Genomic DNA, 15,472 nt, shown 5'->3' on the forward strand with positions numbered 1-15,472 from the left:
TCATGCTGCAAATTATGCATACAGGCACAAATTACAAATCAATGTAGGCCTATTCATTCGATTCAGCGAACAGTACAATATAATAGGAAATGATTATACTCTAGACTAGGTGAAATAATGGCAAAACATGTGTGCTGAGCCATTCTAATTTATATTGCCAATTTTTTAAATACATCCAACCTCCTTATCCAGACCTCTTTTATCTGGATATCTCTGTTATTGGAATGTGTGATCTTCATAGAAAAACATGTTTTTTAATGCTTTGAGACCTTAATTTCATGCTCTGAAGCATTTAGAAGGATAAGTATGTGGAATACAGCACTCATTACCATTGGGTGTTATTAGTATTACCTCATGGAGTAATATTTTGTTAAAGCCATAATGTGTGATTTGCTTCACAGCGACGCCCTCAATTTTACTCGGATTTCTACTTTTTGCATAATTATAATGCCCAGTGGTGTACTAAAATACCATGTATAAAAGACTAAGCCTGAAGTGCTTTAATAACAGTAAAATTTATTTTTTTTATAATTATTAAAACCGGGTCGACCCGGTTTTATTCAGAGTTCATCGATCGACTGCTTGCTAGCATCTCCTGTGGATGTCAGCTTATGTGTACACACGCGATGCTCCGTGTAGTATTACATGCTACGATCGGCGAGCGTAGTACACGCATTGTAGGCGTTGGAATGAAATCGCAATTTTCTTCATTATACCTCATTTGTTTGGCTCGAAAAGGGGATAATGTGATCAGTGAAAACAAACATTTAAATAGGAATCTATTCTTTATGCAAATCACACATTATTGCTTTAATAAATCAGTGCAGAATTACACATAATTCACTTATCCGGATTTTTCACTTATGTGGCCAATGCTAAATAAATGGTCCTATCATGGCTGGATAAGAGAGGTTGGACTGTATAGTGTACATGTACAAATACAATCAAAGACCTTCAATTGAAGATCCTTGATACAATACAGTGTTAATTCCTATAACCATTGATAGTTTTATAGATAGTATCATAATGATAGCTTTTGAGCATTGTGTAGAACAAGGTATATGTCCAATCTGCCTCAAATCTAACAATCTGAAATATTTTACCAGATAGTGGCTTTTAAAAGTATTTTTTTTCAATAAAAATCTACAAATTTTATGCAAGTTTGAACATAGATAGAGTAAATAATATACATGTGTAAGCATCCTTGTTGTATAAAAATCACAAAATATTGTTGTAGGAGTCACAAATTACATGTACATGTATATGTATAATCTAAATGTGTATAACATGTGAACTTATTGGCATAAATGAAACAATGTAAAATATAACAATGGAGGCTGGAGCGCCAGCTGTATGCACTTGTTTGACGTTAATTGTATTTATGTGACTGCAATATTATAAGGGGCAGTTGCTATATTTTGAAAATGTACATTACTTCACCTGGCAAAAGATGAAAACTGCCTAAATGAATGAAGGAAAAAAGAGCCAAGAAACACTTTTTGAGGATTTTAATGAACAAAATTGGAGAGGGTACTTGTGCAGAAATCTGTGTTGATATGAATTTCATCCATACTGCATGTTAAGAATTAAGCATTACTTGTAATGTGAAATTATCACATTACAATGTAATATTTTGAGATTTCTTTGTTATGTGTAATGTGAAATAACCAGGTGCTAGGGTATTTTTTTAAAGTTACCAAAATTATACACTTATTTGTTTACAAATTTTAATGTGCAAATTTTTGTTTTCATAACCAACTCAATAAATATTATTTGTTGCTGCATAGCTTAAACATATTTCTTATGTGGTATTACCCATAGACCAAATTAAAGTAATCCTTTCCACTGATCTCTTTATTACCATCAATGGACCAATTTAGTGCACATGTTAAAAAATTTGTTACGATTACAGTCTCTGAATGATCTTATTTTATCTCAGAATAAAAATATTTTATTTAAGTTTTATTTTGGGTTTGTTTTATAAATGTAATGGGAAGTATCATGTGCTTGTAACTTTATCAAAATTTTGATGTACAACTTTATGTACTAATATTTTTGTTTTTTTATTATTTCTGTTTTTTATAGCATGGTTATTTATAGTATTTTTTATAGCTTTATAGACCAATTTAGTGTACATACATTATGCGGGTTTTGTTATGATTACCAATTCTGAATTTGACATTTTATTTTAGCATGATACTCCCTAATTGTGGATTTCATTTTCTCTGACATACTGACTACACAAAAGTGGATAATTTCATAATTTTAGGGGTTTTTGGGGGTAAGCTCCGGGGGTAAGCTCTGGAGGGGGGGGAGATTTGGCAAGAGTTCTGACTGGGAGCATTTTCCCCATGTTCCAACTGTGCAATAACCATAAACACTATAAAACATCCAGTGTAATCATACACATGAGTCAACTCTTCAAACTCAAATATGTAATAAGAACTGGAAATAAATAATAATTAAACTTGCTCCAGGGGCCTGGATCACGACTGAATAATCAGACAGACTCAGTGATTCAAATGAACTATTTCCTGACTCCTTTGAATAACTCGCAATTATTTCCTGGCTTTGTATTTCTGTCAGGAAACCTCATTCCAAAATGACACATTCCAGCCCGCATTTTCACTGAACTTATAACATGGAAACAATGTCATAGTACTGTCTGTCTGGCGGTAGTAGCCCAATTCAAAAATCAAATGCTCATTTACGTGATTATGTTACAACATATAGCCTTTTGAACTTTGCTTTTATACAGCATATGAAATAATCATGATTTTGAATGTACCAATAATACATGTACTCATTAAATTACTTATTATGCATGACTATAGATATAAACATAATTTTGAAATAGATTGGGTTTTTAATGGGTTTGCCAGCCTATTGGACCAGTGGCGTAACTAGGGGGCACTGTGTGCGCATTTCAGCGCAAAATCAATTGAAAGAACATTTTAAGACCGATATTCAACTTCTAGTAACCAAAATTAATTAGTGGTAGGCCTTATTTGTCCAAAATTTTGGGCATGGAAGAATTGGGGAGGGGGGCATTATGTCACAACCCCTAGCTACGCCACTGCCCGCGTCTAAGATATTCTCGGGTGGTGGGATAGGGGCGCCAATTTTGTTTCTTGTCCCGGGCACTACCAGCCCTAGTTACGCCACTGTATTGGACACATATAAAACTGAACTAGCTTCAATACTTGTCCCATTGAACCCTTAATCTGTATTAGGGACACAGTCATGAAGTTTGTCTATGGTCACCTGCACACATCCATAAAATTGTGCAGAAAAAACTTTTTTTCCTCCTTTTTTTAATAGTTTTTTAAAGAAATTATCCAGCAAAATCATTAACAAGTCCGAAAATAATGGAAAATCATGAGAAAAAAAAATACACACCACATTCCATTTCCAATCTTCGTTGAAACTAGAGACAAACCTCTTTCTTTTTTTGTCTTATAGATATTTGTCATAACAGTGTATTAATCAAGCATTGTGAATATTCACTTATTAAATGTTATTTTTATTTCATTTTTGTTTGTGTTGTATGGACAAAGTACTGTAATTGTGTCCTACGTGTATTTATTGTAAAGAATTGTATTATTTGAAAAATTATGAAGTAAGTCCCTCTGCATGAAGGTCATCATGTAAGAGGACTTTGCATAAATGTATTTCATGTATACATCAGTATTAACCCCGTATAATGTACATGTAGTAGCTATTTTAAAACAAAAAATATGTTTTAAATTAGTCAGTTACCGATATAGATTGCATTGTACAGTATAATTGTCCCTGAAAAAGAAATAAAAGAGATCAATGAACCATTGGTTGTAGTGAGTGATTTGTATGTATTTGTAAACTAGTGTTGACACTGGAGGGAGGGGATATCCCATCACACCCACCCCCAAACTACCTTACCACCATTGTCAAAATAAAAAAAGGTCCACTTTTTAGGCCAAAAATATCAGTTTTTAGGCAAAAAGTGTTTAATTTCACCCCTAAAATGTCACCTCCCCCCATAGATGTATGAAAAAATTGTTAAAGCCATATTATAACATTTGCTGAGGAGAACGCCCTCAATTTTTTTTTTAATTCTGGTTTTTACACGATTGTAATGTACTTTGGTCAATAAAGATATTCTGCAAAAATCCAGACTTTAGGTGCTGTAGTTTTGTCAAAATCCGAGATTTTGAATAAAACGATGGAACCGGCGTTTTATAATTACGATGGAATAAACGTATCAACACGTAATAACACGTATGCACAGTACGTACACCGCGTGTGGGATACACAAACACACACCCTGAGGATCGTACCATATTACAACCATGGGAGTAACATGCATGGGCGCTAGTAGTAAATTCCAATTTTCTATGCTTTACCTCACTTGTTCGGCTCAAAATTAAAAGGGACATATCTGACAGTAAAAGCTAACATTTTATGGAAAATAAATACCAATCTATTTTTACAGAAATGTTATAATATGGCTTTAACACTAAAAGATCATTTATCCGACTTAAATTGGCCCACAACACACCATATTAGGTTAGGTATAGTTTGATCAGCTCGAAATAGGCGGTAAATGTTAGGCTTTTACCACTACGCCGAAAAGTAGAACCACATTAAGAGTGATATTAGTTGACCTGACTGGTCTTTATTTTGTGTGTTAAAGAAAATAGACAAAGTATGTAGGACTTGAATTAATAATTTGTGATGCTTCTGGCAAGATGTCACAAGAAAATTCTCAAAATAAAAATATGTTGATATTAATCCGCGATGTTATAAGGCCCGCCGATTACGAGATGATCAAAGTATAGTGTATTCTGTCTATCTGATATTGTTGTGAAAACATGCCAAACACAAAAGTACAATGATTACCAGTATGCTGTAATCACAGTGGTTAAAGTTGCAGACTTGATGTTGACTATGAGGTATGCAAACTTGAACTGGATCCAAGTAGCAAGTTTATTGCCCTCATATGACCAAATAATCACCTTCATTGTCTAGCAATATCATGGGTGAATCATTCATTGGATGCGTGGAATTGCTATGATACAAATATATATCATGCTTCAGTCTAGTTGAAAGATTTAAATCTTACACAGATAAGTTTGTTTATCCAATGACTGTCTTTGTTGGCAACAATCCCAAAAGACTATAAATTGTTGAAAGCAATCACAAACAACTTTATCATTGTTGACAGCAATCCCAAAAAAACTCTGATCAATCCCAAAGACGTTGTAATTGTTATGACAGGTATAAGGCTGGTTACTAAAATTTAATAATATGGAAGTGAACGCAACTGGAGATTATAGAAATTGAGGATATGGGATTGCTGTCAACACTATAAATAACAAAGTCTTTGAGATTTTTGTCAACAATGACAAAGCCTTTGGGATTGTTAACAGTGACAAAGCCTTTGGGATTCTTGTCAACAATGACAAAGTCTTTGGTATTGTCACAATGCCCAAGCCTTTGGGATTCTTGTCAACAATGATAAAGTCTTTGGGATTGTTAAAGGAAGTGTCCGGCAATCACAACATTATGTCTTATATGTTAGAAAAATAATTATTATGCACGAATCACATGGTTTTATTTAAAACAAACTCATATTAAGCATAAAAGCGAATAAAACAGCAATCTCTCAACACGCGATATTCAAAATTCCAGCGCCCAAATTTTCTAGAGCAGTGACGTCATGGTTATTTGTGCTCAAATGTCGTCAGGCTTCATTGAATTATTAGGACGTCATTGCTCTAGACAATTTCGGCGCGGGAAGTTTGAATATCGCGTGTTGAGGGATGGCCGTTTTTATTCGTTTTTATGGTTAATATGACTTTGTTTTAAATAAAACCAAGTGATTCGTGCTTGATAATTATTTTTCTAACATATAAGACACAATGTTGTGTTTGCCGGACACTTCCTTTAACAATGACAAAGCAATGACAATTCTTGTTAAAAATGACAAAGTCTTTGGTATTGTCACAATGTCCAAGCCTTTGGGATTGTTGTCAACAAGACCAACCCTTTGGGATTCTTGTCAACAGTGACAAAGTCTTTGGGATTGCTGTCAACAATTTTGTCAACAATGACAAAGTCTTTGGGATTGTTGTCAGCAATGACAAAGTCTTTGGGATTCTTGTCAACAATGACACAGCCTTTGAGATTCTTGTCAACAATGATACAGCCTTTGAGATTCTTGTCAACAATGACAAAGTCTTTGGTATTGTCACAATGACAAAGCCTTTGGGATTCTTGTCAGCAATTTGGGATTGCTGTTCCAACTTTGATGCCACCTGTGTCACTTTCAAAGAGGTCTTTGAGTGGTTTGATGAGACAGGTGTCCTTGATTACATATTTATTTGCTCTATATTGCATTCAAACCCACAAACTTCCTCTGACACTGAAGGAATTTATTCAGTGTGACATCACAAGGTGTCACTGTAGTTGGAACGTTTTATAACAATGATGACAAAGTCAGTCTTTGGGATTGCTGCCAAGAATGACACAAGTGTTTGGGATTGCTGTCAAAAATGATAAAATCTTTTGGGACTCAACCTAAACAACTAAACTTTTAAACCACCACAATTGACTAGTAGTAGCCCAAGTCACAAATTGATAAATAAGACGTAGTCTACCAAATGTCTAATTCAAATTTTACATTCTTGACGCTGAAATTGCAAAACACGCTTTGATCGTGATACCACATTTAATGTCTGTACCCCAAATTGATGATACTGGCAAATAACTAATTTTGCTTGAACTCAAAAGATGAACTTTTTGTCCTTTTGTACCATATTTCCATCAAGCAGACATGTAAATATTTTGTACATGATGGCATGGGGAATATCTCAGACTTTGATACATCAAGCAGACAGGTAAATATTTTGTACATGATGGCATGGGGAATATCTCAGACTTTGCTACCTCAAGCAGACAGGTAAATATTTTGTACATGATGGCATGGGGAATATCTCAGACTTTGATACATCAAGCAGACAGGTAAATATTTTGTACATGATGGCATGGGGAATATCTTTGCTACATGTACATCATGCGTCATGATTTTGTAAAATATCCGCAAGTTTCAATGATGAACTTTGATACTGTAATGTTTGTTGTTGAAAACATTGTTCAGTAGTCCTTCACCCCTAATCATTGTAGTGCAACTACATGATTTACTCGAGTTGTCCAAAGGGGTTATGTTATGACAGTGGTTAATTTGCTTTCAGTTTAAAATCTGAATTCAGAAAATAATAGATTTTCTAGAATTTTCGAAGTGTTGGTATTGTTTGTATAGTCCAGTCGGTTTAGTTGTTCACTTTTGGTGAGGGTATCAGAATAATATCATGTATAATCTGAAAGTGGTAGGTAGCATTGTGAATCGGCTGCTATGAATCAGGATTGTGATTTTCCGTGTACAGACCACAATGACAAACAAGATACTGCATTCAAATCCATTATGTAGATTAAATGTGCCTTTATTTTTCATGCAAAGATACATACACATGAAACATATATGCTTTTATTATTTCTTGCAATTAAACATTTAAATTACCGTACTGACGCAAGTATAGTCCTACCCCGTTTTTGGGTTAACATTTTTCAAAATTGGGGGGTGGGACTATACTCGAATTAAAAAAAAAAAAAATCATGTCATACTCTATTAATGATTTCAAAATACGTATGCGTAAAATTTTTTTTTTTTTAATTTTTGAAATTTTTCGAAAATTTGGGGGTGGGACTCTACTCGAAGGTTGGACTATACTCGCGTCAGTACGGTAATAGTTACTTAGTTGTGTTGAATTCTCAAAACCAAAGAAAAGATAAATAATTTCTTATAGACCACTTGACATTTGATGTCATTGCCTGGCAGTATGTGTGCGAATCATGGCAATTTCAATTATTATTTGCCCTGCAGTGTGCATACACATCATAGTTTGCTCAGGGCACGTGCATTTTAAATAGCCCACCACATTTCATATAGTACAAGAAAGCCATTGAACAGTGTAGCGGTTCATTCAATCATATCGATACACCAGTCCCTCGCCTTTGTTGATAAACAATGATGTAAAGTGGTCTATATTTTTAAAGGTAAACTGATATTGATATATTTCATAAAATATAATATTTTAATTTCCTTTACTATCCAAATAAAACATTTGATTAAATATATGATACTGAGGGTGTAACCAGGCCCTTGCCACTCCTATACACACTCATTACAAAACTGTGTGGACAGCATAAGGCATGAACTTTGTGTAATAATGCAGTAAAAAATAGCAGTAAAATGAAGCTACCACCAGCAATATAGCCTTCGTAAAACTTGCTAAGCATGGAATAACTTTGCAAGTTGGCCCAACAAAATAATAAGCCAATATCACTATTTCAGCTCACTCAATATTTGACTTAACTAATGTGATCCATTGCAATAAAACATGTCAGTTGCCTCAAAAATATAAATTAAGATAAAAACTGCTTTTTTCTTGATGACATCTTATACATTGACATCAGATGTTGAATATTTCGTTTATGTGACAAATATATCCAGATTTCTTTATTTTTTCATAAATATGTTAGTTTACGTTTGGAAAATTGAATACAGCTGCATGTGTATGTAATACTTGTACATTATAGACACTCATTGAGATAAAGCATTTGTGAAGATACCAAATTGTTGGAGCCAGGGGGTACACCCAGTCAAGTTCAAATGTTTATGTTATCATATATAGTTTGATCAGCTCGTAACCGGCGGGCCTCATATCATCACGGATTAATATCAATATATTCTATTTCAAGAATATCCTTGTGACATCTCACCAGAAACTTCACAAATTATTCATTCAAGTCCTATACTTTACTTTCCTCAACACATTATAGACCATACAGGCCAACTACCGTATTGTTTGTAATAAACGCCCCCCTCCAATGTTTCTGTTTAAAATTGACAAAAATGCGAACATTTCCATGACATATCGTGTAGTGTAGGTAAGCTTAAAACTTGCATCAGTCATGTCAGTCACGATCGCTAAATTGAATGAACAAAACCTATTATGACTCAACTCCCATCCATTTCATTGCCTAATTATGGTAGAATTTCACTAATTCCATGCACTTACAGGTGTAATTTTCTTGTATTCCCCACGAAAATATCATTTTCCTTGGGCGCCACCATCATGTATAGTGTAAATCCCTCCTTTTAATAGGAGCACCATCGGGAAATTGAACACAATTTTTAAGCTTTTATCACTGACAATTCACTTCCAATAAACGCCCCCCTTTTGGAAAAATGCAACGCCCCCAGGGCGTTTATTACAAACAATACGGTATATCACTCTTAGCTTGGGTCTATTTTTCGGTGTAATGGTAAAAACCTAATGATACCCGCCGATTACGAGCTGATCAAACTATATATATCATATTACATCTATTACATCCAAATGCTATAACAGCTGAGTCTGTGTCCCGCAGACTAAGCTTAAGATACAACCACATTTTAATATTTTCAGCTACAATATTCACATTTCAAATTCCTTCATGGATCTCATGATTATTCTGAAAATTAATTTTACAATAATTGATATTAGTTGTTTTCAATACTTCTCACAGAAATCCATTACACATTTCAATTTCAATAGCAAATATCTTGTTTGAAACTTTTACATTATTTAAGATTCATGCCAGTTTAAACATAATTAAAAGTGTTAACATTTCATATGTGATTTCCATAGCAGAAAATATCACCAGTGTCTAAAGGTTTATCACAAGAAACAGGCCAAAAAGAAAAGGGGTGCAAAAACTCAATTAATATTGATTGAGAAAATTTTAACCATTTTTTTGTTTTGTTCTGCATTCTCAAAATTCACAAGTTGGGTAATTATCATAGAAAGCATCATGACAGCAGAGTGTCCTCCAATAATGGAAATAATTCATAATGTATTATATCAGTCAAATAAAATCAGGTCTGCAAAAACAAATGATCCATTTAAGTGAATTCAATTAAATTCAATAGTGTGTGTATGGCTTTATTATTTATATCCACAAAATGAAATACCATAAAAACTACCGAGCGCTTTTGAAAACATGCAATTGTACCAAAGTCCAGCACTTTACCAACTGAGCTAATGGGGTTGAGACACAAGTTTGCAGGTTTACTTGTTCGTATGTGTAACAATGATTTGCTCAAAACCCTTTACACTTTTGTGGATGGGGCTCTTCATGTTTGCATGTTTCAAAAGCGCTCGATAGTAAGCACATACTATGCTAATTATCAAGTTTTTACGGTAATTAAGTTATGACATGATCTGATCCATTCATGCATATCAAAATGTTGTAAAAACAACTAAGCATGCTAGATATACAGGATTCCAATGGATTGTGAACAATTCTATTTTCAAAATCACCAAAATCAACTTAAGTGGATCAATATCATGTCATGTTTTAAAAGGGCATTTTGTGATCCACAGCTAGCCTAATCCCCCCACTTTTCTCCAAAAAAGTTGAGATTTTACCACTGGAAACCTCTGGCTACATAATGTTTATGTACCAAAAATTTCTTGCAGATTAATTCGTTTAGCAAAAATATTGTCAAATTTGAATTTCGTTCTGGTATACCAGAACGAAATTACAACAGTGGCCTATGGAGCAGTATAATACACATAATCATGCATAACTTGCTAATGCAAAATCGGAATCAACTGACATTTTGGGAATAAGCTTTTTTCGTGGATATCTATTGATAAATGTCATAAAAAGAGGATGCTAGGATCACGAAATCCTCCTTTAAGCATGCAAAATGTGATTCAAGTCCACACAAATTTTGTCAATTCTTGTCCCGTATACCATTTAGATAGCTGCTGCTCCTTGCTCATCTAACCCAGTCTCATCATCAGTAAGATGGAGATCATCTAACATCTCTTGAAGACTTATCTTAGGTGCATCTTCCTCCTCTGTATCACTCTGCTCAACAGGCACCTTGTTCTTGTCTGCAACAACAACATTACACATAATACAAAGTTATTTGGATACAAAAGTGCTATCCATGATACTTATTTAACCCTCTTAACAGACCCTTAATGGCGTAAATGATTGAAGCTGGGTTGCTATGTTTAATGGCGTACCTGTACACATTTATTATCCTAATATTTCGCCCCTAAATTGGTGTAACATCACTTTTTGAATCATTGATGGCAAAAAAAGACAACAGAGGTGTCCTTATTTAATACCCTAAATATTTGCCAATAAATGGTGTAACATCACTATTTTAACCATTAGTGTTATATCTATAGCCTACCATTGGCCCCTAATTAGTAAAAGTGTGGACAACCCTGTATGCTCATTATGTTTTGATGAAAGTGTGGTGAAATATTTGATCCAAAACACAATGCTTTACACCCAATATTTATTGAACTCACTATGAGTTTTAAAACATTGTACTCGGTTACGTCTCGTCCAATATTTTAAAACTCATAGCTTGACCAACAAATATGGGCTCAATCAATCGATCCAATTTTATATCAAAATTCCACAGTGACAAAAATTTTACCAATGTGAATCCATAGCAATTTCATATTCGAGTGATTACACTTGGTTATGGGCATCCATTTTGAAATAGAACCTATGATTGTAAATGTGACCCGGGTCTACCAGTACACACCCACAAGACCTGTGTTACAGAAGGAAACTTCAGTATAATGTGTACACAGATTGTTTTTAAATTTATAATCTTTAACTTCCAATTTTGGAATTTGCTAACACCTAACAATTTACATCATATCAATATGCGATTGTACTGTCACAAAATATTGTAGTTTTCAGCACCACTTCAATTGAAATATTTTGAGGTGCACCAACAACCTTTGTCCGATGAGTAGGACCTGATTTTTTTTATCCATAAACCGTCTATATTGCTCAATTAAGATGAACTGCGAAAGGACACAAGCCACGAAACCATGGACTTTCATGGACATCCCCAAAAGGACTGGGCACACCCTTCAAGGAGCTGTGTCACACGAGAGAGAATACATGGGATAATACAAGTCTAATCAAATAAATTGTGACTTACAAAGCGTTTCAATGTGTCAATAACACATCCAAAATAATCTTACCTCTGTAAATGTTAATGTTTCTTCTATATTCTGTGTCTTCTTCCAAATCCTCCAAGAAGCCAATGTAATCACTGAAAGTATTGAAATGACATCTTTAGTTTACAAAACACTAACAAACTTTCACTAGAAAATGTTGACAAGCTTAAATTTGCATTAGTTTTCTTCAATATCACTTTGTGGGACAATTTGTCAAAGTTCAATTAATGTGACCATATTTGACAAATGGGTTCAATACCACATCCAATATGGCACATCTGACATCAAAATTGAGGTTTCACCTTAATTCATGCATGAGAATTCCAGTCAAAAGTCTGGATGATTTGTGATGCAATTTTATTTATTTCCCGGCCATGTTCAGGTGTTTTTCTAATTTTACATGCTTTTCCAGTTTTTATTTCAACACTTTTTCATGAATGCGTATTTTTATGCCTGTTAAAGGGGAATATTGGTATGTTATCTTTCCCTGGGTAAGATCTGACAGCAGGCCAGACCATGGCCAGAGGGTAACATGAGTAGGTTTATTCACCTTGATGGCAAGTATAGTCTTGCAAATATGGGCTACTTTCCCCTAGGCAATCCAATATGCCATGAATTAGTAGAACTACAACTGGTACCTACTGGTCATTTTATACTCCTATTTCCATATCTGTTATTTTTATGTGCGCCTTACCTACAAAATATCTGAAACACCTAATTTCAAACCCTTTGTGCTTTAAAATCTAATTGATGCAATTTACATGCTTTTTCAGTTTATTTTTTCATGAATGTGTATTCTAATGCCTGTTAATTGGTTCAGGCATTCTGAAACACCCTAATTTCAAGACCCTTTACCCTAAACCTAATCAATGTCATTTAGCAGTGATTAACCATATGCATGCTTACCCATCAGCACTATCAGTATCCATGCGTGCATCATCCTTGTTTAGACCCTTGAGTTTCCAATTCCTCTTACGATGTCTACGTACTCTGTCGCCGTAGTGTTTCTTCACCAACACTACATCTGGAAGGTTGTCTGGGTTTATCTGGTGGCAAAAACAATGGTGATTACTTCAAAATTCAAGCTCAACTGGGTAAAAGATATAGTAGAAACCAAAAATATGCCAACTTGATACTGCTTGCTATTACAATCCTTTTATCTTTTTGTTTACAATCCTTTATTTTTGCAAGCTTTAGAGTCTTTGCATTGCAATTAAGCTTTATCCCCTAAATACCATCATTCACTACTTCAGGGTACCAGATTTTGAATATGGTCTGTGAAAGGCGACATTTGAAGCCAGCACAGATATTGCCAGTATCGTAGCATGACTCACTCTATGGGTGGGGTAGGGGTTCACCAACATGAATGGGGGGGCAAGCTTGATTGGAGGGGCACAGGCGATTTATTTGCAATCCCCTCCCCCATGCCCCTATGACACTAAGTCACCGACCATGAATAGGGGGGAACTGATTGGAGGGGCAAAGCCATTTATTTAATGGGCAATCCTCTCCCCAAGCCCCTATGACGCTAAGCTACTGCACATTGCCATTGGGCCTCTAGAATAGTACATGATGGGATATAAGGTCTAGGGTTGATTTGCTCTTAATTTACAATTCTTTAGATGTCAATTCCCTTGTCACAAGTTATGTGCAAAAATTCAGTTTTGAAATTTTATTGTTTAGATTTTACACATTCTGCCACTGATTCAGCCGATTTCTACACAGACAACAATCAAAAGCTTGCTATTTTGACCTATCAGCTTTCACTTTAGATATTCTACATCAAATCTTAATTTGGGATCTAAAAAAGTGTCAACAATAGTAATACTGTGTATCTAAATAATATAGGGAGCACATGCATCCTACATACCATCATTATGATCATTTATAATTACCTTTTCTAAGTTAGCATCATTAACATTGGTAGATGCCATATCAAAGCCTAGTACAGAGTCTCCAGCCTTCAAGATATGGCCAAGGTGAGTACGACAGTGATACTGTGAATCAGTTACTCCCATATCCTGAGCACGCATTACCCAAACATCTGACAACAAATGCTGTGGGGACAAAAACAGGTAAGAAGTATATGTTTGATAAAGCTTTTAAGTACTAGTATTATGATTCAAGATGAATAGCTGGGATTGATATCAATAAATAGGCTGTATTTTTGTACAAGTTTGCCTTTTGTTGTTTACAACTTAAAAGCAAGAAATTTGATGATGCAAGCAGCGACATTCCATATTGCCTGGAACCTATGACTTTCTGGTAAATATGCCATTGGCTCAGCTGTTGCGGGAACTAAGATTCAAGAGATCAAAAAAGGAACTGGGTGGACATTCCGGATCATCAAAATCCACGATGGAAGTACTCAAACACCAATGCAAATTAAACTTTGGGGAAAATATGCTGAAAATTGATGAAGGAGACGAACTTAGCATTTAAAATTTAGAAATTGATACCAGGAGTTTAAATTCCTTACAAACTACAATATTGACATCAGTCAAACAAAATGATGAAGAGGTAACCATAAAAAGTGGACAAGTGGAAATTATTGCTGCAGAAGATAATGAAGATACACTGGCATGTATGACAAAGGATGACAATACATTTGAGATTCCCATCGCCATTTTGCAAAAGGCAAATTTAACACCAAGCCTATTTCTGTCGATGATTCCTATGAAAAATGGAGCGAATGGGCTTTTATGCCATGTAAGCAGCCCCCACCACTTAACACAGTGAGTGAGTGAACTAGCTAGGTCACGGTCCAGTGAACACAATTCCATTCAATCTGAATTACAGGCATAGTTGAGTGATCACAGTTCTAATCATGCATACCAATGGTCTATTGTTCCATCTACTATGCTTCTATGTCGTATGTGTGAATGCGATACCAGATGAGCCACAGAACGAACTCAACAAGGAACCTGTAGGCCTACTATTTACACCAGTGCCAAGGCGGAATGTTACTGTTGTTAAAACTAGGGGTTCTTAAAGCAACCGATGTCGTACTATGGAAATTCATCTAGCTCATATCATCCGTACAGACAAGTAACTCTTAGCAATGATGTTCAAGAAAATCCAGGTCCTGTTTCTAATCCATGTGCTTCATGTGAACGTCCAGTAGCAAAGAACCATCGCTATGTTTTATGTGACACTTGCATGAAACCCTGCCATGCCCTAACTTGTGGTAGACTATCCCTAACCGATTATCAAAATATCACAAACTGGACATGCCCTCGCTGCTTGCTACATGAACTTCCTCGATACTTTGATGAAGAACCGGATGTCCATACACCAGGAATTCACAACTCTTTTTCTATCGCTGCTAACTTAAAATCTATTAAAGGTTTAAGAATTATCAATTTAAATATTCAGTCACTCTTCTTCAA

At 34.9% G+C, this 15,472-nt stretch overlaps 1 protein-coding gene across 1 annotated transcript in view; it reads right to left on the reverse strand.

The window, feature by feature from the left end:
- Window positions 1-8,051: 8,051 nt before the first annotated feature.
- LOC140158617 (60S ribosomal export protein NMD3-like) overlaps window positions 8,052-15,472 on the reverse strand; it is a 31,167-nt gene continuing 23,746 nt past the window's right edge. The window contains exons 9-12 of the mRNA XM_072181780.1: window positions 13,979-14,140; window positions 12,990-13,129; window positions 12,108-12,178; window positions 8,052-10,985 (exon numbers count right to left, since the gene is read on the reverse strand). Of these exons, the coding sequence (XP_072037881.1) occupies window positions 10,846-10,985; window positions 12,108-12,178; window positions 12,990-13,129; window positions 13,979-14,140 (513 nt within the window). The 3' untranslated portion in view covers window positions 8,052-10,845. The remainder of the gene's footprint in view (window positions 10,986-12,107; window positions 12,179-12,989; window positions 13,130-13,978; window positions 14,141-15,472) is intronic.

Source organism: Amphiura filiformis, chromosome 8, assembly GCF_039555335.1.
Source record: "Amphiura filiformis chromosome 8, Afil_fr2py, whole genome shotgun sequence".
In the NCBI taxonomy this organism is placed as follows: Eukaryota; Metazoa; Echinodermata; class Ophiuroidea; order Amphilepidida; family Amphiuridae; genus Amphiura; species Amphiura filiformis.